At 53.5% G+C, this 21347-nt stretch overlaps 6 protein-coding genes across 6 annotated transcripts; 4 read left to right on the plus strand and 2 right to left on the minus strand.

Moving 5' to 3' along the window:
• Window positions 1-5942: 5942 nt before the first annotated feature.
• Window positions 5943-7745, plus strand: PG986_005536 (uncharacterized protein; the record flags this gene model as incomplete). The annotated part of the gene is made up of 1 exon (XM_066841758.1): window positions 5943-7745. One exon carries the CDS (start codon window positions 5943-5945, stop codon window positions 7743-7745), a length of 1803 nt encoding a protein of 600 aa, XP_066701620.1.
• Window positions 7746-9163: 1418 nt separating this feature from the next.
• Window positions 9164-11563, plus strand: PG986_005537 (Heat shock protein hsp88; the record flags this gene model as incomplete). Its single annotated transcript, XM_066841759.1, has 4 exons — window positions 9164-9238; window positions 9363-9394; window positions 9483-11241; window positions 11297-11563. 4 exons carry the CDS (start codon window positions 9164-9166, stop codon window positions 11561-11563), a joined length of 2133 nt encoding a protein of 710 aa, XP_066701621.1.
• Window positions 11564-12968: 1405 nt separating this feature from the next.
• On the plus strand, window positions 12969-15146 carry PG986_005538 (uncharacterized protein; the record flags this gene model as incomplete). Its single annotated transcript, XM_066841760.1, has 5 exons — window positions 12969-13470; window positions 13669-13814; window positions 13879-13987; window positions 14123-14388; window positions 14463-15146. Coding segments are annotated over 5 exons (1707 nt in total), but the record flags the coding sequence as incomplete, so codon positions are not given.
• Window positions 15147-15457: 311 nt separating this feature from the next.
• Window positions 15458-17098, plus strand: PG986_005539 (uncharacterized protein; the record flags this gene model as incomplete). Its single annotated transcript, XM_066841761.1, has 4 exons — window positions 15458-15478; window positions 15974-16164; window positions 16276-16780; window positions 16895-17098. 4 exons carry the CDS (start codon window positions 15458-15460, stop codon window positions 17096-17098), a joined length of 921 nt encoding a protein of 306 aa, XP_066701623.1.
• Window positions 17099-17768: 670 nt separating this feature from the next.
• On the minus strand, window positions 17769-19367 carry PG986_005540 (spindle pole body-associated protein sad1; the record flags this gene model as incomplete). Its single annotated transcript, XM_066841762.1, has 1 exon — window positions 17769-19367. One exon carries the CDS (start codon window positions 19365-19367, stop codon window positions 17769-17771), a length of 1599 nt encoding a protein of 532 aa, XP_066701624.1.
• Window positions 19368-19641: 274 nt separating this feature from the next.
• On the minus strand, window positions 19642-20811 carry PG986_005541 (uncharacterized protein; the record flags this gene model as incomplete). The annotated part of the gene is made up of 1 exon (XM_066841763.1): window positions 19642-20811. The coding sequence occupies one exon, from the start codon at window positions 20809-20811 to the stop codon at window positions 19642-19644; it is 1170 nt and encodes a 389-aa protein (XP_066701625.1).
• Window positions 20812-21347: the final 536 nt, after the last annotated feature.

The raw sequence follows: 21347 nt of genomic DNA on the forward strand, positions 1-21347 counted from the left end.
ATTGATAAGGATCGCCCTGTTGATGCAATGGCGATTGCGGAACAGCTGGAGGATCTTTTTCTCGAGTGCGTCGGCTTCATACATGTAGTTATGAGCGGGCAGCAATATTAATATTGGGAGTTACCCGGATCATTTTATGTTATGACGAAACCGTCGACAACGGCAAGGAAACCCCCTCCTTCCACCCAGCAAAGCCGCGCACTGCCAGCCTGCCAGCTGCCATTCTCACCTATCGGTGTGCCTTCGGGATCCGCTTATCCTGTCACAAGCAGGCAAAGCACAGTGTCAGAGACCTGGTTCCGTTAGGACTAGGACTCAGGGGTCGGGAGTCTTCTGAGGGGAAGTCAGGTCGCCCGTTGCTCTTAAAGCTGTTAGTTAGGGTTTCTCGTTAGCCGAAAACCTTCAGTCTCGTGTTGAGATTTGAGAGGTTGCCGTCGTTCGGTCGCCCCACGTTGTCGCAGGACTGTCTCGAAATTATTACAGCTGCAAATGATCATGTTCATTGGCTCTTGGGTTTGGGGAACTTGCCCATCATCAACAGATGTGACGATGAATATCATGGTTTTGTCGACTCTACACAACGAACAGGCTGCAGGTACAATTGATGAGAAAACACCGCAAATGCCAAAAGGCCACAAGGGTAACGTGAGTTTGATCAAAGTCTAACCAACATCAAGAATTGTTAGGGCTGTCAAACAGCGCTCCTACAGTCCTACGTGCCCAAGGTACACACAGCTGCGAGTCCTTGGGGGTAGTAATAAGTGCCAACAAGCAGGCGAGCATAAAACACATGGCACGAGACAAGTCCTTTCCCAGTTGAACATTTCGAGGTGGTATGTCAAGTGAGCCCTTGACTCAAGATAATGTTTAGTATGGGAACTCAAAACATATTGTAGTCATGCATCATTACTCCCTATGAGAGATAAGAGAAGCGATATCGCATGGAATGCGCTTTTCGATTTCTTAGGGATGTGATGATCCCATGAGTGGGTGAGGGCAGTACAAGAGGTGCCCATGCTGGATGGCATGTGAGTGAGGATTCGCTCCTCGTAAGGCAGTTCAATACTCCCCATTCCCGAAGACACCGAGACGCGACATAGTATGGCCCATACAGACCCAGCATGCGTGCCATTAAGGTGCGCCGGCCTAACATAGTTGTTTCAAGGTCTGGTCACAAGAAATGCCGCGAGTTGTCTCTGGTTGCTTATTCGCTGAGGTTCATACGGGCGTATGTCTGCCTACGGCTCTGCCAACTCCCCCTCGCGATGCAGCTATGCGTCGTCCAGAAGGCGACAGCAGCTTTTCCCCATGCAAACCCGTAGAATCTATTTCCTCAGTTGTTTCAGTTGTATCGTAGCGGCGTATCCACACAGGCGCACAAAAACCCGGTAATGCTTTAATGCAATTGGTTTCATTACTTTATTCTCGTGGCGCAGTAGCGAGGAACAATGTACATTTAAAGGCGTGTTTGATTTTCTACTCACTGACACCAAATTTAGCTACGGGTCCTTGGCTGGTCTTTACCCAGATCCATTAGCACACTACCGGAGATGCCTCCCGCCTTAGGCTTAGGCACTTCAAAGATCTGACCAGTCATAATCTGACTTGGACTTATATATGAGTCTCTAAAGACAGGGGCTGAGAAAATCTGGCCAATAGAAAAGCAAGCTCTCAGAGCTGCAGGGTTGAAGTGGGCCTCAGAGTGAATCCAATGAGAATCAAGATTGCTGAGGCCGAAACCCACAATCAGCCAGCTCTCAGCTGGGCTTCTGGATAGCTATAAATTCTACCCTTCCCCCCAGCCCTTTCAACCTTCTTTCCCTTTTTCTTCTTCATACTTACCTTGCTGGGGCTCGGGGAGATCAAGTATTCCCTGGGCCAGGTTGAGCAGTCTCCATTGCACAGCGGGGCACTCGTTCTTCCTATACTATCCTTCGGGGTCGTATTCAGTGGAATTTTTGATGCCTAAACCTTTCTTTTTTTCATCATGATCTGGTGCTTCGCGCATCGTTATGGAGAAGATTTGCTTGGATATCGTCGGCCGTTTCACGTACGTAAGCGGTTCATGGACATCGCATTTGATATGTGGCATCTGCCGGCTCGGTTGTGGAACGCCGTCGACTAATGCAGCCTTGCTGATATTGATTCTTTCCACGTACGGGACATCATTGGACTCGGTCATCCGCCTTCGCTTTGCGAAGTCCCCTCTATCCGGCTGATCTCCTTTCTTTTTCAATAATCGGCTTTCGTTTCAAGTCGTCAGCTTCCTGCTTAACGTGTCCAGAAGACCGGGTACGTTTGACACGTATTTGGCCATAGATGATGGTTCTGGGTTGCCGCTTGACCGGCGCTGCGGTAGCTGGGAAGCATAAACACATACTACATTATTCAACCACGGCATGTTTCCCAGGAAAGGGACGTCGAAGCCCAACTGTAGGAAGCTTCCTTTATTGGTTACACAGGTCTGTATATTTGAATTTGTCCGGCATACCTCTATCCGAAACAAGTTTATGGTGTTTATCTCATGTCGTGCCTGTTGACCAAGGTGCTCGGCCATCATTCCCTATCCTTCGCCCAGTCATGGCCTGGCCCAGTAGGCGGCGGTGAGTTGTTACGATTTGCTATGCCCCCGATTCGCATCACATTGGCAGCCTGTGGTTATCAGGCAATAGCAGTTATTCGCAGAGGTATCGGGGTTATCCTCCATTCCCAGTATCGGAATCCGCATCAGGTTCACCTTCTCAGCGGCCGCGTAGATGGCAGCCTAGATGTGAGTTCAGGTCATCATCACCATCGCGCCTGCGTTCACCACTCCAAGATTGTGCATACCATATACCTTCAGCGAGGGTCGACCCCGCCGACCTTGCTAGACGGTGGTCTGCAGGGCCAACACGCGAACATCGACGGCGACCGGGATGCGACAGGAAACGCGGGTCGACGACGGGCGACACAGTCGCGGTATTGACTATGTTCGGGAAAAACGCCTGCACCGTGCCGCGCGAACAAGGCTGCATGGCCATGGCGCAAAGCTGGCCCAACAAAGTCACCGTGACCTTGAAGGCGGGCGGGCGGTCGCAAGAGATTCAGGATCGCCTTTTGTTGAGCCTCCTTGTGGCTGGGTGGCAGGAATAGGAAGACTTTTCGGATCACGGCGCCAGGCTTGCTGCTGCTGGGGCTATTGCGTGAAGAGAAAGTGGTTGAGGTTCATTGCCTATTGGATCGCGAAGATTGCCAATGTGTTCAGCACGGGAGCAGCCCCGGCAGTGCGCGGCAAGCCAGTTGACGAGGGTGATTGGTCCTCGAAAACACCTATCGATCCCGTTGACCTTCCGCGATGTAGTGATCTCAGATGAGTTATCTACCATCAATATGCACTTGTTTCGACGACACACCCACGAAAAACGACGCTCGCAGCTATGTTATTGTTGGGTTGCATCATCGGATGGCGCTGGGATATCTGTCTCACCCGTGGAAGGTCAACTTCAACCTTGACGACAATCTCATGGAGGAGTTACGATGGTCCAAACGCCCGTGAGTTGCAATACCACAAGCGAAAGTATAGCGCCGGCCGACAGGATTACCTCCTTGTTTCACGAGACGGTGCGTGTTGGGCTCGTACAAGTTTCGGCGATCTGTATGGGCGCAGCCGCGCACACTGCGGAAGAGTTGGGACTACCACTGACCCAGGTAACACGCCTCCGGTTGCACACCTGCATTCTGATCGACATCACTGTAAGGAATTCTCAGCTTCGCAAGACGCCTTCACGAAACCTCTCTAGTTCTCACATCGGTGGGAAGTTTCGGAGGGACGCTTGAACGGCTTACGGCACCGGTTGTAGTATAATAGAGGGTATTCAACTTGGACCATATCGTTCTGGCCTTGGGGCATCAGGTCAGAATCGACGTATGATCGTTACTTCATCGATTTGTTGACGCTGCATGGTGAATTCTCGGACAAGATAGGCAGACCATCGAAGATTACACCCCCCCTCTCCCCCCAGATAACGGCACCATCGAGGAATTCGCGAAGCTCATCAGCTCAGACTGTGTTCCATCATCTCTCCCAACGGGGTTGCAGCTGCTTTGGGGTAAACATGGCCTCTCCGAACATGTCACATGAGTGAAATCCATCTTGACTAGACAACCTCGAAGTAGCTGAAGTTACCAAGAAGAGCGAGACCAAATAGTCAATCCGGTGTAGTTAGAGGAGCCCAAAAGGAAGCCGAAGTTCAGATTCAATTTCCTAATTTTGAGAAATCGTGTTCCAACATGGTTTGCCCATTGATGACGGTGCCCAGCTGGAGTAAACAGCTGAAGATGGATGTGTGGCTTCACTCGACTCCTACGCTGAATAGGAACAAAAGTTGCCGTCTACACCCAGTACATCAACCATAGGAAAACTGGGCGGCTCGGTCTCCATCAGGTTTCTAACCATACAGAGTACCGCTTTATTGCCATGTTTCCACGGGCCTGATAAAGATGCTTAGGCACGCCTGCATACGGGATGGTTTGCTCCCTGCGTACTACAATCAGAGAAGCTTGCCTCTTGTCTACACCGTCATTAACAACACGGAGCTCTGAGATATACATCAGCGCAAATGCCACCGCCAAGTGAATACAGAAGCCATCACACAAGCATCTCGCCATTCCTAGGAATAATCTATAGACTTTGTTACTGTCACATCCAGCGCTACCAAACCAATGAGATAACCATTATATTCGAGGGACCCTCTATTCAAGAATCACCGATTGGAATATTATGGTATTCATTGGCCGCTTCTAACAAGCCAGGCGGTTCACGCAGCCTGCAATACAGCATGGCCCACGGCGCTTTTGCACATGGCTTTTCTCAGTAAATACTTTGTACCACTCCCACCATACTGGATGGACGATCGGGGGTTGCCTGATTCCAGCAGCCATATGCATTTACATGTGACGACTGTTTTTCTTGCATATCCCATATTACTCTATTATGTTATTACTAGTGCTATAGATTATTATCCTTGGGGAAGAGGGGAGGAGGTTAAAACCACCCAATCAACACCTCCCAAACTTCAGCAGGGGGGCATTTTCTGGGGCTTGCCTGTGACTGGCTCTCCCCTGCGGCTTATTTTCCGTTCCTACGCCATGGATCTGTAGCGACACAGGGGCATACGCTTCGAGGCCTAAAAGTCAGGGGCAGTCCGGTAGTCAGGATAAACATCAACTCTCGAGCCTGGATACCGAATCTATAGGTAATTTTCATGTAAGTGACATTATAAACTACCCCGATAGCAAACCGTTGCAGGCTGATGTCATCGTCCCCGCAATCATAGAAAAAACATCTGCAATTGGCCGATGCCGGCCTGACGGATCGAATTTAGCACTTGATGGTCAAAAAGTTCAATTCCCCTTCCCTATCTCTCTTATCAGATCCAGCGAATCCTGAGTCACTGTGCATTCCATCGAATGGTAGAGCCCGATACCTTTGCTCACGAATTCCAGCCTCGGAGTGCAGATGCCCTACTTATGAATTGAGTCGTTGGGATACGTCCAATTCATAAGAAGTTGTCAACTTCCATCCGTTGTCTAAGTGTTTCGGAAAATGCCACTGTCAATATGAGTTTGCGGACGACCGCCTTGAAGAAGGCTAGTTCTAGCTTCCATGTGAGTGTGCCTCTTCATTACTCATTCGTGTTTCACGGCAGCGTAGAATGGCTGATCCAAAACAATAGACCCCGAAACTCCCCGGATGCCACAGAGGGATTTCAACCAAAATAACCGATGGCTCCTCACTGCCGTCACCGCACCACTCTGGCGCATCTCAAAATGGCGGCCGGCTCGCCAACTCGGTAGCTTCTAGAAAGTCGCGATTTGCCTCCATACCGGAAGCGCAAAGGCAACGCAAGAACATAGACAGGGTAACCTCGTTGACACTCGACCGTCACTGAGTTTGGCTAATGATGACTCCAGGATTTCCTGGTTTCTGTTTTGGAAACCTCGGTCACGAAGCGCGATGCACGTGCCTATATGAACAAATTCGCCCCCTACTGGAGAGAAAGAGGATTGGCTTTAAGCAACAGATCGCAAAATCAGCAGCCAAGGACCCATCCCAGGCTGCTCAGAAAGATGGCCACGATGGGTCACTGCAAAGCACGCAGCCACCCGTGGAAGACGCAACACAGCAACTACATTACGTGGCTATAGTGAAGTTCCGGGCTCCCCAAGAAGCAGACGACAACACCATTCTCGGAGTGGCCAAGTCCCTCAGTGCTTTGAAAACGCTTGGCTTGACCAGCATAGTGGTCGTGGACTGCGATGGTGTGACCGGAACCGATTCTGAACGTCGCCATGCCATTGATACGCAAGCCAACCGCATCGCGGAAGCGATCGACTTTTTTGATGAGGAGGGAGCCGTAGTGCTCGGCACCCCATTGACTATAGGGGATTCTGTTGGTAAAGGAACATCGCCGTATGTGTCCGAAGACCTTTTTGTCACCGACTCCAGCAGTCTCTTGCAATCATTGCAGGACGATGTCATACCAATCATCCCATCTGTCGGGGAGACGGAGCAAAACATCGCTTATAAATGTGTCGATGCCAATGACGCAGTCCTGGCTCTAACGAGGCAGCTGTCAGGGCTCCAATTCTTGGGACAGCCGACGGAGGATAAGCATATCATGCAGCGACTAAAGGCTACAGAGGTGTATAGGCTGATAATCCTAGATCCGGTCGGAGGCGTGCCCGCAAACAACCGCGCCACAGGCCGTTACATGTTCCTGAACCTAGAGCAGGAGTACGAAGAAGTTACTCAGTCTCTCGAGGAATCCATCTCACGTTCGGATCTGAACAATCTCGAAGCAGTGCAGGAAAACCAGCACCATCTGCGGAATGCACAGCTGGCCCGAAAGGCGCTGTCACTTCTACCTCCCACATCGTCCGCGATTATAACAACTCCGCAAGATGCTGCTAATGAGCGTCCTCAGGACGAGGTCGACTCTGGTTGGCCGTATGTGGGCACCCGTAGGAAGCTCAACCCGCTCATACACAATCTCCTCACGGATAAGCCTGCACAGTCATCGTCTCTACCGTCTGGAAGGTTTACTCCTGTGGTGTCGTCCAATGGGGCAGCTCAACTAGGCTCAAGCACGACGCTGGCCAAGCGTGGGATGCATGTCACAATCCTTCCGGACCCTCGAGTTTCAATGTGGCAACCGCCTCGGCCAGGAGAGCGACAACTGAGACTCACCGATGCCTCCGTAGACCTGCCCCGGCTTGTACACCTGATCAATGACTCCTTTGGGCGGGAACTGGATGTTGAGCACTACCTGAAGCGGGTCGAAGAGAACCTTGCCGGTATTATCATCGCCGGCGAGTACGAGGGAGGCGCCATTTTGACATGGGAAAAACCGTTCGATGTAGATGCAACTGGGGACGTTGATCCATCGCGATTAGTCCCATACCTGGACAAGTTTGCCGTGTTGAGGAAGAGCCAAGGCGCGGGAGGCGTAGCAGATATCGTCTTTAATGCGATGGTGCGAGACTGTTTCCCGTACGGGGTCTGCTGGAGGAGCAGAAAAGATAACCCCGTGAACAAGTGGTATCATGAGCGATCCGCTGGATCGCTCAAGATTCGAGATATGAACTGGGCGATGTTCTGGACGACACCTGAACTGGCTTTGGATGAACAGAAGTTCCGAGACTATGAAAGCGTATGTCGCGGGGTCGAACCCTCTTGGGCGGATAAGAAACACATCGTAGACTAGGGTGGAGAATTTTCACAGTCTGGATGTTACTCGCAGGCCACTGCATTCACGAGTCTTCTGTGTAGTGTATTTCCGTCCATGGCGTGCATTCCTTCCTGGCATCCGTCCGAGACAGCTCATGCATAGCCGTTCACGGGGAATCAGGACCTAGTTATCAATAAATTGACAATAGGGATGCATGATACCAGTGAAATGAGTGGGAATATGACATCGCGGGGCAGACAGACAGGGCGGTCAGGGCGGGTTTTCATAGTGGGGTTTGCGATAACACTGACTCGACCCCTAGGGTAGCTGCAGCCTATGCAGAAAGAATATCAATACATGCCTCCAAGCATGCCCCGAGTCGGTTACCTAAGTCGAAGTCGGAAACAGACAAAAGGGAAGAGGTGCCAAGCGCAAGCGTCGAAGGCGAGGGCAACAACTCATGTCGAATCGAACCAGTATCACGTAAAAGTCAATTCCCTTTACACATCGTTGACTATGCGTTTGGGCATTTCCCATCCGGCGCGGGCGGTAAGGCTGGCTCGGGTTCTGGTTTTGGTAGTTCTGATGACAACACAACCGCCGGAACTGGGCTTGGCGGGGCAGATTTACGATATGCCAAGTGCCCTGGGCCGCAACGCGGGCAAAGCGGGCAAAGCGGGCAAAGGTGGCAGGGTCACATACTGCGTGGTGGTCATGCAAATCCGGCTATGATATAATGGCAGTGGGCTAAATATGGAACCATGAAAAACTCGACGGGTTGGGGGGTTCTGGGTCTCGTCTCCTTGCTCCTTTGCTGGTCCAACCCAACGCCTGGTGTTTTGGTTTGTTCGGGGGTGCCTGGCCCTGGCGGTTCGTTCTGGCAGTGTTTTCTGGCCTGGCCCGACGGAAACGATGGGCTGAAGAGCGGGCAGGGCCATTGGGTGCTAGCCAGTTGGAAAGTTCTGGATTGTGCAGGAAGGCTCAAAATAGCCAGCGCACGCCCCTGGGGCCGAGGGGTGCACCTAGAGGAGGGGGAAGACTGTGTCCTATTACTTGTACTTACTCGACCCGCCGCCTGTCGCAAGCCTGGCGCCTGGAAAGCGAAAGCAAGACGTAGCAGAATTGAACAGAGTCCCTCCATCCTCCAGTAGTGCTACAAGTAAAAGGCACCAAAAGACTCTTACCACCCCCGCCCCCACCAAAAACGCAATCCGATCAATCACAGTAATAAACACAGCACATTTGCGAACAAACTCGGGCAGCATCCAGACGAGCGCCAACTTTTTTTTTACGACCCGGTCTATCAATCACCAACATCCAAGTTGTAGTTCCTTCATTTTTCTGCTTCTGCGCCGACTCCCAGCAAAAAAAAAGAACACACGACCCGTCCGTTCTCTGAAACGACCTTCCTCTACTCTTTTGCTTGTGCATTTGACCGTCATATTTAGGCAAAGATGAGTGTCGTTGGCGTCGACTTCGGTACCCTCAACACCGTCATCGCTGTTGCGAGGAATCGGGGTGTTGATGTCGTAAGTAGCAGCCTGCCTGCCTTCGGACCTTGCACCTCTTCCACCACTTGCGCCCGCCACCGCATCCCCCTCCTAACACCTCAACACGACGGCACTTGCGACACCGTGCTAATCAGCCATGTAGATTACCAACGAAGTGTCCAACCGAGCCACTCCGTAAGTTCCTCTACCCCTCTTCTGCCGTCTCATACGGCCCGACATCATGGCCAGCAGTTTTTCTGACATGTACCGTCTTCCATTCTAGCTCTCTCGTAGGATTCGGCCCCAAGGCTCGTTACCTGGGCGAGACTGCCAAGACCCAGGAGATCTCCAACCTCAAGAACACCGTCAGCTGTCTGAAGCGGTTAGCCGGCCGAAGCCTTAAGGACCCCGATGTTCAGATCGAGCAGCAATATGTCTCGGCCGCACTGGTCGAATGCGGTGCCCAGGTCGGCGCTGAGATCTCCTACTTGGGCAAGAAGGAGAAGTTCAGCGCCACGGAGCTCGTTGCCATGTTCCTAAGCAAGGTCAAGCAGACTGCCCAGGCCGAGCTTAGGCTGCCCGTGTCTGACATTGTCATGAGCGTACCCGCTTGGTTCACCGACGTCCAAAGAAGAAGCTTGATGGACGCCGCAGAGATTGCTGGCTTGAAGATGCTTCGTCTCATGAACGACACCACCGCTGCCGCTCTCGGCTGGGGTATCACCAAGCTCGACCTCCCTGGCCCTGAGGAGAAGCCCCGCCGCGTCGCTATCATCGACATTGGCCACAGTGACTACACATGCTCCATTATAGATTTCAAGAAGGGTGAGCTCGCCGTCAAGGCCACCGCTTGCGACCGCCACTTTGGTGGCCGTGACTTCAACCTGGCCCTTGTCAAGCATTTCGAAAAGGAGTTCAAGGCCAGATTCAAGATCGACATCACCACCAACCCTAAGGCTATGGTCCGAGTTGAGACTTCTTGCGAGAAGCTCAAGAAGATCCTTTCTGCCAACCAGCAGGCTCCTCTGAACATCGAGTCCCTGATGAACGATGTCGATGTGAACGGCATGATCACACGCCAGGAATTCGAGGCTCTCATTGAGCCCATGCTCCTCCGCGTGACCGCGCCTATTGAGCAGGCCCTGGCCGATGCCAAGTTGGCCAAGGAAGACATTGACATCATTGAGCTGGTTGGTGGCTGCACGCGTGTTCCCGCGCTGAAGGATCGCATCCAGGAATACTTCGGAAAGCAGCTGTCATTCACCATGAACCAGGACGAAGCTATTGCCAGAGGTTGCGCTTTCAGCTGTGCCATTCTTTCTCCCGTCTTCAAGGTCCGCGACTTTGCTGTTCAGGATATTTGCTCCTACCCTATCGAGTTCTCTTGGGAGAAGGACCAGGACATCCCCGATGAGGACACGAGTCTTACCGTGTTCCAGAAGGGCAATGTTCTTCCCTCCACCAAGATCCTCACCTTCTACCGCAAGCAAGCATTCGACTTGGAGGCGAGGTACGCCAAGCCCGAACTTCTCCCTGGCAAGGTTCAGCCTTTCATCGGCCGCTTCTCTGTCAAGGGTGTCAAGGCCGACCCTAAGACCGAGTTTATGATCTGCAAGCTGAAGGCCCGCGTCAATATTCATGGTATTCTGAATGTGGAGAGTGGATACTACGTGGAAGACCAGGAAGTTGAGGAAGAGATCAAGGATGAGGAAGGCGAGAAGAAGGACCCCGAGGCTATGGAGACCGACGGCGACAAGAAGGACCCCAAGACCAAGACGCGGAAGGTCAAGAAGCAGGTGCGGAAGGGCGACCTGCCTATCGTGGCTGGTGTGACATCTCTTGACCAGCCTGCGCTGGCCGCCGCTGCCGAGAAGGAGAACTCCATGGCCATGGAGGACAAGCTCGTTGCGGATACCGAGGAGAAGAAGAACGAGTTGGAGGCTTATATTTACGAGATGCGAAACAAGCTCGACGAGCAATACGCCGAACTGGCCAATGATGATGAGAAGGACAAGATCCGAGCCAAGCTGACCGAGACCGAGGTAAGTTGATCCATTGTGCTGCGGCCCTAGGAGTCATGTGCTAACGATGTTTCAGGATTGGTTGTACGAGGACGGCGAGGACGCCACCAAGGCCATCTACGTCGCCAAGATGGACGAAATCCGGGCCATGGCTGGCCCCGTCGCTCAGCGCCACTTCGACAAGGTTGAGGCTGAGCGACAAGCAGTGCAGGCCAAGCTTGATGCCGAGGCTGCTGCCAAGAAGGCTAACGATGACGAGGCCAAGAAGCAGGCTGAGCCCGCTAAGGACGAGGTGATGACTGATGCTGAGGCGCCCCAACCGGAGACGGAGGCCAAGGAGTAAATGGTGCTTATGTAATTCGTTGCTTGGCGCGTCGGACGGTATAAAGGATAGACAGACTCGGATTGATGACCTTTTGATGAGCAAAACCATTAACTAGAAAGTAATGGCAAAAGCAAAACATTAAACTACTCGCTTTTCTCGTACGTGTGTTGGTACGTGTGTTACTACCCCATTGCAATTGTAACCCCGAAACCTTGCCAACAGCTTCCCCTTTTTGTTTGGAACACAGTCCGTCCGAGTTCAACTCAAGTACAGGTTTCTGCAAGACACAGTCAACAACGGTCTTGTTAACAAATGCTGCGGGACAGTCCAGCGAGCCAGTCCGAATAAGAGACATCCAATGCGGCTATTTGGGAGATGAAACATCACACGAGTCGCGAGTCATGCCTGTAGACACCCTCTTTAGTCATCTACTCATCTGTGATCACGAGTACGGGGAAGCTGCAGGCCATGGTTCAGGCCACTCCCTTCAACTTTTGTCTTCCCAGCTGCCAGAGGAAAGCTTTGCTACGGCCCGATCGGAAGGTTTACCTTGCTCGGACGGCATCCCCTGCGTCTTTTGACTTAGTGGTTGAAAACGTCAACTCTAGTTGGTCTACGCGGATACGAACGAGGGAAATGTACAGGGGGGTATGAAACTATAACCGGTTCGAGTCTTCTACCTCTGCCAACCGAAGAATGAATGCGGAGCGAGGTTCTCTAGTCGTCGCAGCTCGTTGCCGCCATGGAGCCATTTACCAGAACGAGGACATGTATGCGGAATATTACATATATTACATAGGAAACTCGATTTTCTCTATCGAGTGCTTTTGCCATTGCAGAAGCATTACAGGTTCAATATTCCGGTCTCCAAAGCTGCAGTCGCGAAGAACAGCGTCCCTCATAGTGTAATTGATGCCCGTCCGATCACATCTGATTTTACTAATGCCGGCACAGCACAGCCACTGAAGCATATCTACCTACGCAGAGCACACCTCCGATATACGAATTCCGCACTACCTGCCGGGGTTGGTAATTCTAATACGCGCCCAGTGTCGTACGTTACGTCCCGCCGTGCATCTGTATGCGACAGAGCCAAACCCCATGGCAGAAATCGAAGCAGCCGAGCCGATGTCATTTTCTCTTTACTGATCGCTTGTCGATGAACTATAGGAGCAGCCTCCTGACCGTTCCCCAGTTGTTTCACTGGCCGAGCCGTGTAAATCACTAACTATTAAGCTTATATCAATGCTATGAATGCATCTAAGTGGCTATCCTCCAGACTTCAGAATCTTCTAGAGCTTCGCCGGTGAGGCGAAGTAGGCCTCTACTCCATGGAACGCATCAGGACCAGCAACCACGACAACAAAGGCGATGACGGTAGCCCTGGTAGCCAACAGCGGCTAAAGCACAGCAGTGAACAGTATGCTACAACAGCAACAACGGGGCACCTGACCCCCCGGCCGCGTTTGCAGAAAGCGTGGATCTTCTTCGGCCTCTGCGCGGCTCTGCTTTCAGCGAGGCTACTACTCCCTCTTCTGGGCTCACAATATGTCCCGCCTCCCTCTTCTGCCCACTCGCCCGAGGCCGAGCGAGCGTGCCGCGACGTCCACGCCGCCCTCTCGTCCCAACGGACGCATTTCCCGGGGGTGCGGCCTACTGGGCCGAGCTGAGACACTACTGGAGCAAGTCGCTGGCGGACCTGCGGCCGGCCTGCGTGGTGCAGCCCGTCACGGCGGCGCAGGTCGCCGCCGTGGTGCGGGTGCTGAACCACCGGAACCACACGTCGGTCCGCTTCGCCGTCAAGAGCGGGGGCCACGACCCCAACCCGGGCCACGCCAGCGTCGACGGCGGCGTGCTGGTCGCGCTGCGCCACCTGGACGGCGTGCGGTACGATGCGGAGAAGGGCGTCGCGTACGTGAAGCCTGGTGAGTCCTACATACAACTTTTTTCGTGTCTCTGGTCTCTCGTAGCACATGGATGGGCCCCAGTTTACCCCCTTTTTCGTTACACCCTCTGCCAATAGTGAAACCTTTATCGGGTACACATATTTTTCTCTGGGACAGACATGGATGTATATCTCTTAACAGGCACTTCGGAATACTAACACCAAAACTCTACAATAGGGGGCGAGTGGAACGACGTGATAGGGGCCTTGGAACCCCACGGTGTCACCGTCGTCGGGGGACGGCTTGGGATAGTAGGAGTTGGGGGGTTCCTACTCCAGGGAGGGCTATCGTTCTTGAGCGCACAGCACGGTCTAGCCGCAGATGTGGGTTGGCATATCACACCTCACTTTTTGGAAGAAACGACCTGAAGCTGACTGTTTGCTCCAGAGTATCGTCGCATGGGAGACGGTCATGGCGAACGGGACCATCGTCAACATCACGCAGGAGACGCACCCGGACTTGGCAGTGGCCATGAGAGGCGGAGGCAACCAGTTCGGTAAGTACAGTCCGTCCGTCCTTTGTCATCCGATAGAAGAGTAGTTGTTATAGGTTGGCCGGATTTGTTGACCGCAAGAGCCTGCCTTTCTTCTAGGAATCGTCACCCAGTTTACGATGAAGACCCGCCCCATAGGTAAAGTCTGGGGCGGGGTGAAGATTTACCGCAGGAGCCGCTGGGAGCAGCTGCACGCGGCGCTGCATGACTTCACCTCCGCCGGCGCCGAGGACCCCAAAGGCGCGATCATCTTTGCCGATTTCTTCATGTACAGGAACTTGGGTCTATACACGGTCTTCTTCTTCTACGACGGCGAGAAGCCACCCTCGACCGGGCCGTTTGCAGAGATGCTCAAGGTCCCTGCCACGGTCAGCTTTACGTCGACCAAGAAATACTCTTCACTGGTGAGTCCCGGCATTTTATCGCAGGTTCCATCTCTGTCACATCCACACTGACAGTAACATCGAAACGGCCATAGCTTTGGTCCAATGGGTTCCTTGCAGATCATGTGAGAGGGAGGGTTCTGTTCCGGGTAAGCACACCCACCCCCTATTCTTCCACCAGGTCCTTTGCTGACCGTGACCCCTCCCCCTCTGCCCAGACCTTCACGCTCCCCGCAATCGCAAGCAACCCTCGCGTATACGAGGAGATCGCGTCGGAGTGGCGGCGCCGCATGCGGAGCGGCTACCTCGACCAGCTGCGGCACTTCCCGAGCCAGTGCTCCATCGAGTTTCAGCCGCTGCCGGCGGCCGTGGGCCGCCACAGCGAGCGGGCGGGCGGCAACGCCATGGGCCTGCGCGCGTCGGACCCGGACCGCGTCGTGCTCAACCTGCAGTGCATGTGGCCCCGGGCGCGCGAGGACGCGACGGTGCGGGTGCTGGCCGCCGGCATGACGGCGTGGCTCGAGGAGCGGCTGCCGGCGTGGAAAGCACAGGCAGCGGGTTTGGGGGAGGCGGAGGCGGAAGAGGCGGAGGATCATCATCAAGAAGCTGGCAGTACTGCTGCTGCCGCCGCCGCCTACATGCCGTTGTTCATGAACGACGCCATGTCGGACCAGGACATCCTGGGCAGCTACCGCGGGTACGAGAAGTTCCGGGAGCTGCAGCGCGGCGTGGATCCGGAGGGCATGTTCAGGAGTCGGGTGGGTGGGTATAGGTACTAGCTAGAAGAATGTGGAAAGGGAAAGCTGGAGAAAAGCTGGGCAAGGCGTGCGGCGATCAGGCAGTGGTATAATCAGATTCGAGCGGGCTGACATTGCATCATTATGGAGAGCAGCACATAGTGACGTCTATGTAGTTGTAGTTGTCGTTGTGGGTGTACTTTGGAAAGTGCGATAAGTGAGGCAGTTCAAAAGTCAGCTTAGCATGGATGCCAACTTTTTCTCTCGAACATTCGCACACGGCATTGGGATAAATCGATACATTTCTGTCCACGGTCAATTGGTGTTTGTATCCCTTGCCTTCTTCACGCAACATGGATGTTACGTGCGGTACCGTAATTGCCAAAATCATACTCGGCCGAACGACAAAAGTGAAGGGCCACTGACACTGACACTGACTCTGACTCTGACACTGACTGACCCAAGTCTAACAGTAGCTGGCTGGGGCCTAATAAAGTGGTGTGTGTGTCAAGTGGCGGCTTCGCCCGTTACCTCCTCGGGCCCCGCAGAATGTCAGCGTGCCGAGGACCACCTATCCTGAGGCTTGGGGAACCCCTCGTGTTAACTCGTGCGAGGACAATGCAACCCCCGGTCAGCCTGGAGTCTTCGGTATGATCTGTCCCGTTTTCGTCCCCCGTCCCCCGTTTATACCCTACCTGACTGCATACTCGTAATATCACACTTCACTCTCTACATATACCCAATGCCCTTGGGACTATGCGAAGCCTGACTATATAGACCCGATCTCGCGCCAACCACCAAAGAAACGCGAGCCCCAGAAGCCTGCCAGCCGAAGCTGACGTGGGGCAAAAGACCACAAGACGCAAAAGAGTGCCGACGCCGATCACGACGCCAAATCGCCCATGGGAGACGTGGCCGACATGCAGCAGCTCTGCCTGCAGCTAAGGAGCAAGCTCGACAAGTTCCTCGACACGCAGACCGACGACAAGGTGCTCAAGGGCGTGCAGGCCCAAGTGCGCATTGCGCAATCCGTCATCGAGGATGCGCTTAAGCGGTATCGGTACGTAAGCGTATGATGCGCAATTGCCCGGCAGCACCACTGGCGACGACAAACATCCGAGAGACGAGATAGAGAGAGCTGGAAATATGCTAACACCGTGGGACGTTGCAGACCAGACGAGCTTCTCATAGCCTACAACGGCGGCAAAGACTGCCTCGTCCTGCTGGTCCTAATCCTCGCCCAACTACCGTCGCATTTCCCCTTCCAACATCCTCCTTCCTCTTCTACCCCCGACAACTCCCCAACACAACAACAACAACAACAAAACCACAACACAAGGACGGCGCGGTCCTCCAACTCGCTGGCCTCGAGGTTCCCCCATGCCCTGCAGGCGCTCTACATCCGGCCCCCGCGGCCCTTCCCCGAGGTCGACTCTTTCGTGTCCGAGACCACGGCGACGTACCACCTCGACCTCGCGACCTCGGACCAGCCCATGAAGGCCGCCCTGGCCGAGTACCTCGTCGAGCGCCCCCGCGTCAAGGCCGTCTTCGTCGGCACGCGCCGCACCGACCCCCACGGCGCCGCCCTCGGCTTCTTCGACGAGACGGACCAAGACTGGCCGCGCTTCATGCGCGTGCACCCCGTCATCGACTGGCACTACCGGGAAGTCTGGGGCGTAAGTTATCTCCTGATTCTTCTTCCTCTTCTCCCAATCCTTTCCCGCGCACAATCCTTTTCAAGCCAAGAAGACACTTAGCTAACTCGAGTCGTTTGCTTGCGACAACAATAGTTCATCAGGGCTCTAGACGTCCCCTACTGTCCGCTTTACGATAAGGGCTACACGTCGCTCGGCGGAACCGACGACACGCACCCGAACCCGGCTTTGCGGCGAAGTAACGAAGGCAGCACAGAAGAAGAGAAGAATAAGAACGGGTTCCGCCCGGCCTACGAGCTCATGGAGGACGACGAGGAGAGGCTAGGCCGCGACCGGTAGTATGCAATTGGTATCGGGCGCCCGTGTGGCTGAGACATGGCATTCCTCCCTCGGCGTACCCCTGAAAGGCATGAGCAGCCTGCCCGAGGAGGCAAACTTGAAAAAGGCCAAACGAACTAGGTCGGGATCTTGCGAAATTCACGACGACAGCGAGAAGCTTGCCGCATCTTGGGCTCAACATTGAAATAGAGTATAGAACCAATATTCGCACTTCATTTACTTAAGCAGCCAGGCGTTTCATAGAGAAATCTTAGAGAATCTCAGGGAATCTCCAGTTACCAAAATGATGAAGGGAAGTAGTACCCCAAAGGCCTCGGGAAATGTCACCACGGAAAAAACACGGCCAAGTAGAAAATACAGCCAAATAAAAAGAAAGAACGGATTGACGATGAAATAAACTACAACCAGAATCTATGATGGTATCTTCCCTTCCATTCCGTCCATCCAGTCCTTGTAGTTGTCTGCAATGTCCCTTTCGCCTGCTCAGGAAACTCCTGCTATAGGATTCAACGCCTTATAAGCCGACTCAATTGACCACATATAACTCCACCTGCTGATCATGTACCCAACTCTGAAGCGACGACCGAATCCCCCTGAAATGCTGCTGTTGAATACAAACCTAATCCGTCACCGGATATTAGTACTGAATGCCTGGGCCCGGCGCAATGACTCAAACACGAATCTTCTCCTTGTCCATACCCTCCTGTATTACGTCGCCAAACAGCCTCACGCGGTAGAAGCAAGTGTGGTCTGCGCCGTAGTTGCTTACGGCCCGGATGACCACGTGGTGCGTGACGGCGTCCATGCCCGCGAGCTCAGAGCTGAGCTTGAACAGCTGCATGCCGCGCTTGTCGCCCGTGTTCTGTTGTCGGTAGACGAAATGACCAATCTTTACGAAACCTTGGTTCAACGTTCTCTCTTCGGGCGTGTCGGGGAACTGCGCAGAGCTCCAGGAGTTGATTGTCGTTCGCAGGTTCAGCTCCTCAAAGTAGGCCCAGACCTCAATCTCCTTGGGCATGGCGTCGGGGTCCAGCGTGGCCCCGGGCAGGATGTGCTCGACAACAAGGTGCTGAGGGGTGATGTCGCGGCTGAGAAGGACGCTGAGGCTGTTTCGATCTTTTCCGGTGCAAAAACACTGGCCCTCGTCGGTCCAATGCTGAAGAGCAACAATCGCCGGCTGTGGCTTGTACCCATCTCTTTGCAACCACGCCTTACTCTTGAGCGGCTTTGGCGGGATCTTCCACATGTGCGAGGTGTAGGTCGGATCAATCACAGCACCAGAGCCGTGGCCGAAGAAGTTCACCTGGTTGGCCAAATGATCGTCGAGGCGCGACTTGATACCAGTCTGGGCCATCGCCTCGAATTTAGCGTCCGAGAAAGCCTTCACGGCCCATTGGTTAACAAGGTTTTTGAGTTCTAGGCGCGACATGCCATGAAGAGGATTATTTTGAGCATCGATGAGTGCCTGTGAAATCTTTTCATTCCTTTCAGTGATGTCGGCCAGCTCCTTCTGGAACTCTTTCTTGTGTGTCTCGAGCTCCTCTTGGACCTGCTTCGCAAACCGTTCTTGCGACACGACAACGTTGCCGCCGCCAGATCTGAACAATTTATCCACCTGGGCTTTGAGTTCCTTTTCTGTCTTGGCGGGTAATTCTTTGGCCATGTTAGGACCCAGGATCTTCGACACGGTCTCGCTGTTTTGACGGAGCCACGACTCCCATCCATGGAGAAGCTTCTTTTCCATCATGGCTTCGACATCATCCATACTGCAAGGAGACTTGCCCAACTCTGCCGTCTTCTCAGTATCTAAGATACGCTTGAACGAATCCCAGAAGTGCTTAGGCAGTTCTCCGTCATCATTGCGGATATTAACCACTGCGCCTGATTCAGCCTGAATGCGGTCCTTAACGGCATGCCAAAAGTCTTCGGGCACATGTGTTTTGCCTTTATTGTCGACCTTCAAATAGCACTTTGATGGAAACTCTGCAATTGTCTTTCCCAGCTGACCCAGTCTAGACTCGAATCTGTTCAGGCGGTCGACGAGGCCTTGAGCATCAACAGTTTCAATTGACTGCATCGGATTCCGCATAGTTGGGATGAGCCCTGTAAAGCTATCCTTGACACTGGGCCAGAAATTGTCTTGGCTCTGAATATCCGAAGCTTTCGATACGAGTTGAATGCAGAACATGATCGCAAGAACCGTCCCACCAAACATCAAGAACATCTTTAGGAAGTCCTTGAGAACGTCGAGTGGGATAGGCCACAGCATTTGGGGCAATTGCCACCAGGAACGGCTCGAAGGGTTAGGGGTCGGGGAACCCGGAGTACCCGGAGTACCCGTAGTACCTGGCTTCGTCACATGGCGTCCACGACCAGTACCTGTGGAAGTACTAGGTAGACGTTCAGGCTTTTTGCCATGTGTATGAGTCTCTTGCACAGATCCGACTGGGTTGTGAGATCCGATCGGCTTATGAGGCGAGACCGGCCTGCGAGGTGAGACCGGCTTTTCAACATTGTGCGGGACAGACGCTGTTTCTGTAACTTCAATAGTCTCTGGTGTGGTCTCTGTCGGGCGAGTGCCAGTAGGTTGATGCCCTGTTGTCTCCCCCTGTTGTCTCCGTCGGGCGAGTGCCAGTAGGTTGATGCCATGTTGTCGGTGGCTTGGGCTTGTGAGACGTCGGCAATGGATCGTGAGTGTGTGGACGCGAAGCTCTGCCTAGGGTCGCAGACACCAGGTTCGGGTTCTGCAAGCGGCGTCGTAGCTCAGAAACCTCCTTCTGCTCCTCTTGTGTGATATCTTGCGTCGTAAGCATAGGTACACCATCGGGGCCAAGCACTTGTGGGTGCTTGCTGTATCGCATTCGGTTGCGAAGGTCGGACACTTCCTCTGGTTCCTTGTATGGACGTTCATTCTCCTTCGAGGCACCATTTGTGGTCTCGACCGAAAAGCCTAAAGAAGGTGGAGGCGACAGATTTTCACCAAGGTGCGGAATATGTGGTGTATGGGGGCCAACAATTGGCTTACGAGTCTTCTCTTCATGAGCTGTTAGACCTTCCGGCCGTTTCTGATTCCACGAGGTAGTTGGTTTGAGCTGCGGCGGCGACTTGGGCTGGCCAGTGTCAACCACCTCGCTCGACTGCCCGAGCGGCGAAGGTCGAAATGTTCCATTGTTACCCGTGATGGGAGCAGGCGTGTGGACTGATGCATCACTGTACAAGTCACTCTCCTGAATAAAACTCCTCGATGTGTCAGGACGTCCAGGGGAGTATGGTTCAGAGGAAGCACGGCCGGTCGGGATACCGTATTTGCTTTTAAGAGACGAGGGAGGTTCCGAAGGAGGCCGTAATCCGTTGTAAGTGGTGCTGCCTTGGTCAATAAACGCAGTGCTGGAAGAGTTCCGGTCCGCCGTTTGGCCAGGATAGGTGTTCCTATTGCCAGAAAGATGTGGTGGCCTGCTAGGGTCTAATGGGGGCCTAACAAGACCAAGAGGTCCTCTCACGGGTTCTGGTCCAGTTCGGCGCTCATGACTCTCCCATTCGCCGTCAAAATCATCATGCTCTCCCGCAACGGACGAGCTCGGGTCGAAGGCAGAGCCAGCCGTATCTACAGGGTTAAAGTCAGTATGGTCTATATCTTTTGTTTTGTGTGTAGTCATATCTGCGACAGCATCGGACATAGCCTTTCGAAGGCCATTGGAGCTTGAGCGGTCCATGGCCGTCTTCTTTTCTTCTTCGTCCCGAAGATTTGTGCCTCAAATGCCTCATCCTCAGCTGCCTCATCGACGGCCTTTAACACATTTGAGTCCGAGGAGCGGCTAGGATCTACGGAGTATGTGCTCTTCCCGTAGACTGCGCTCGCATGAGCAGCAGACAAACCAGCGGGGTTTGTCTGGCGGACGTTCATAATTGCATCAATGACCTTCTCACCTCGGTTCCTTGATTCAGCCTCCTCAGTAGCACGCCTTGTCAAATCTCCAGCATGGGTGCTGCTGCGTGTGCCACGCCGGGTCGGCCTATTGCTATTGGCTTTGGGAGGCATCTTGTGCACGCGGTGGCCGCTTTGAGAACGGCGTGGTCCTATCGTCTAGGTCAGCAGTTGAAGAAGGAAAAGTGACCCTGAGCTGGTGCACAAGTGAATGAGCGACCAGGTAGGTACAGTTTGTGTGTACAGCGTAGCCGCTCAGAACCAAGGGAAAGCCAGGCATAGTTCTTACCAATTTGTCGGGTGTGGTTCAAATCCTATAAACAT

Source organism: Apiospora aurea (genome assembly GCF_038362705.1).
Source record: "Apiospora aurea strain CBS 24483 chromosome Unknown utg000004l_segment0_segment0, whole genome shotgun sequence".
NCBI classification, from domain to species: domain Eukaryota; kingdom Fungi; phylum Ascomycota; class Sordariomycetes; order Amphisphaeriales; family Apiosporaceae; genus Apiospora; species Apiospora aurea.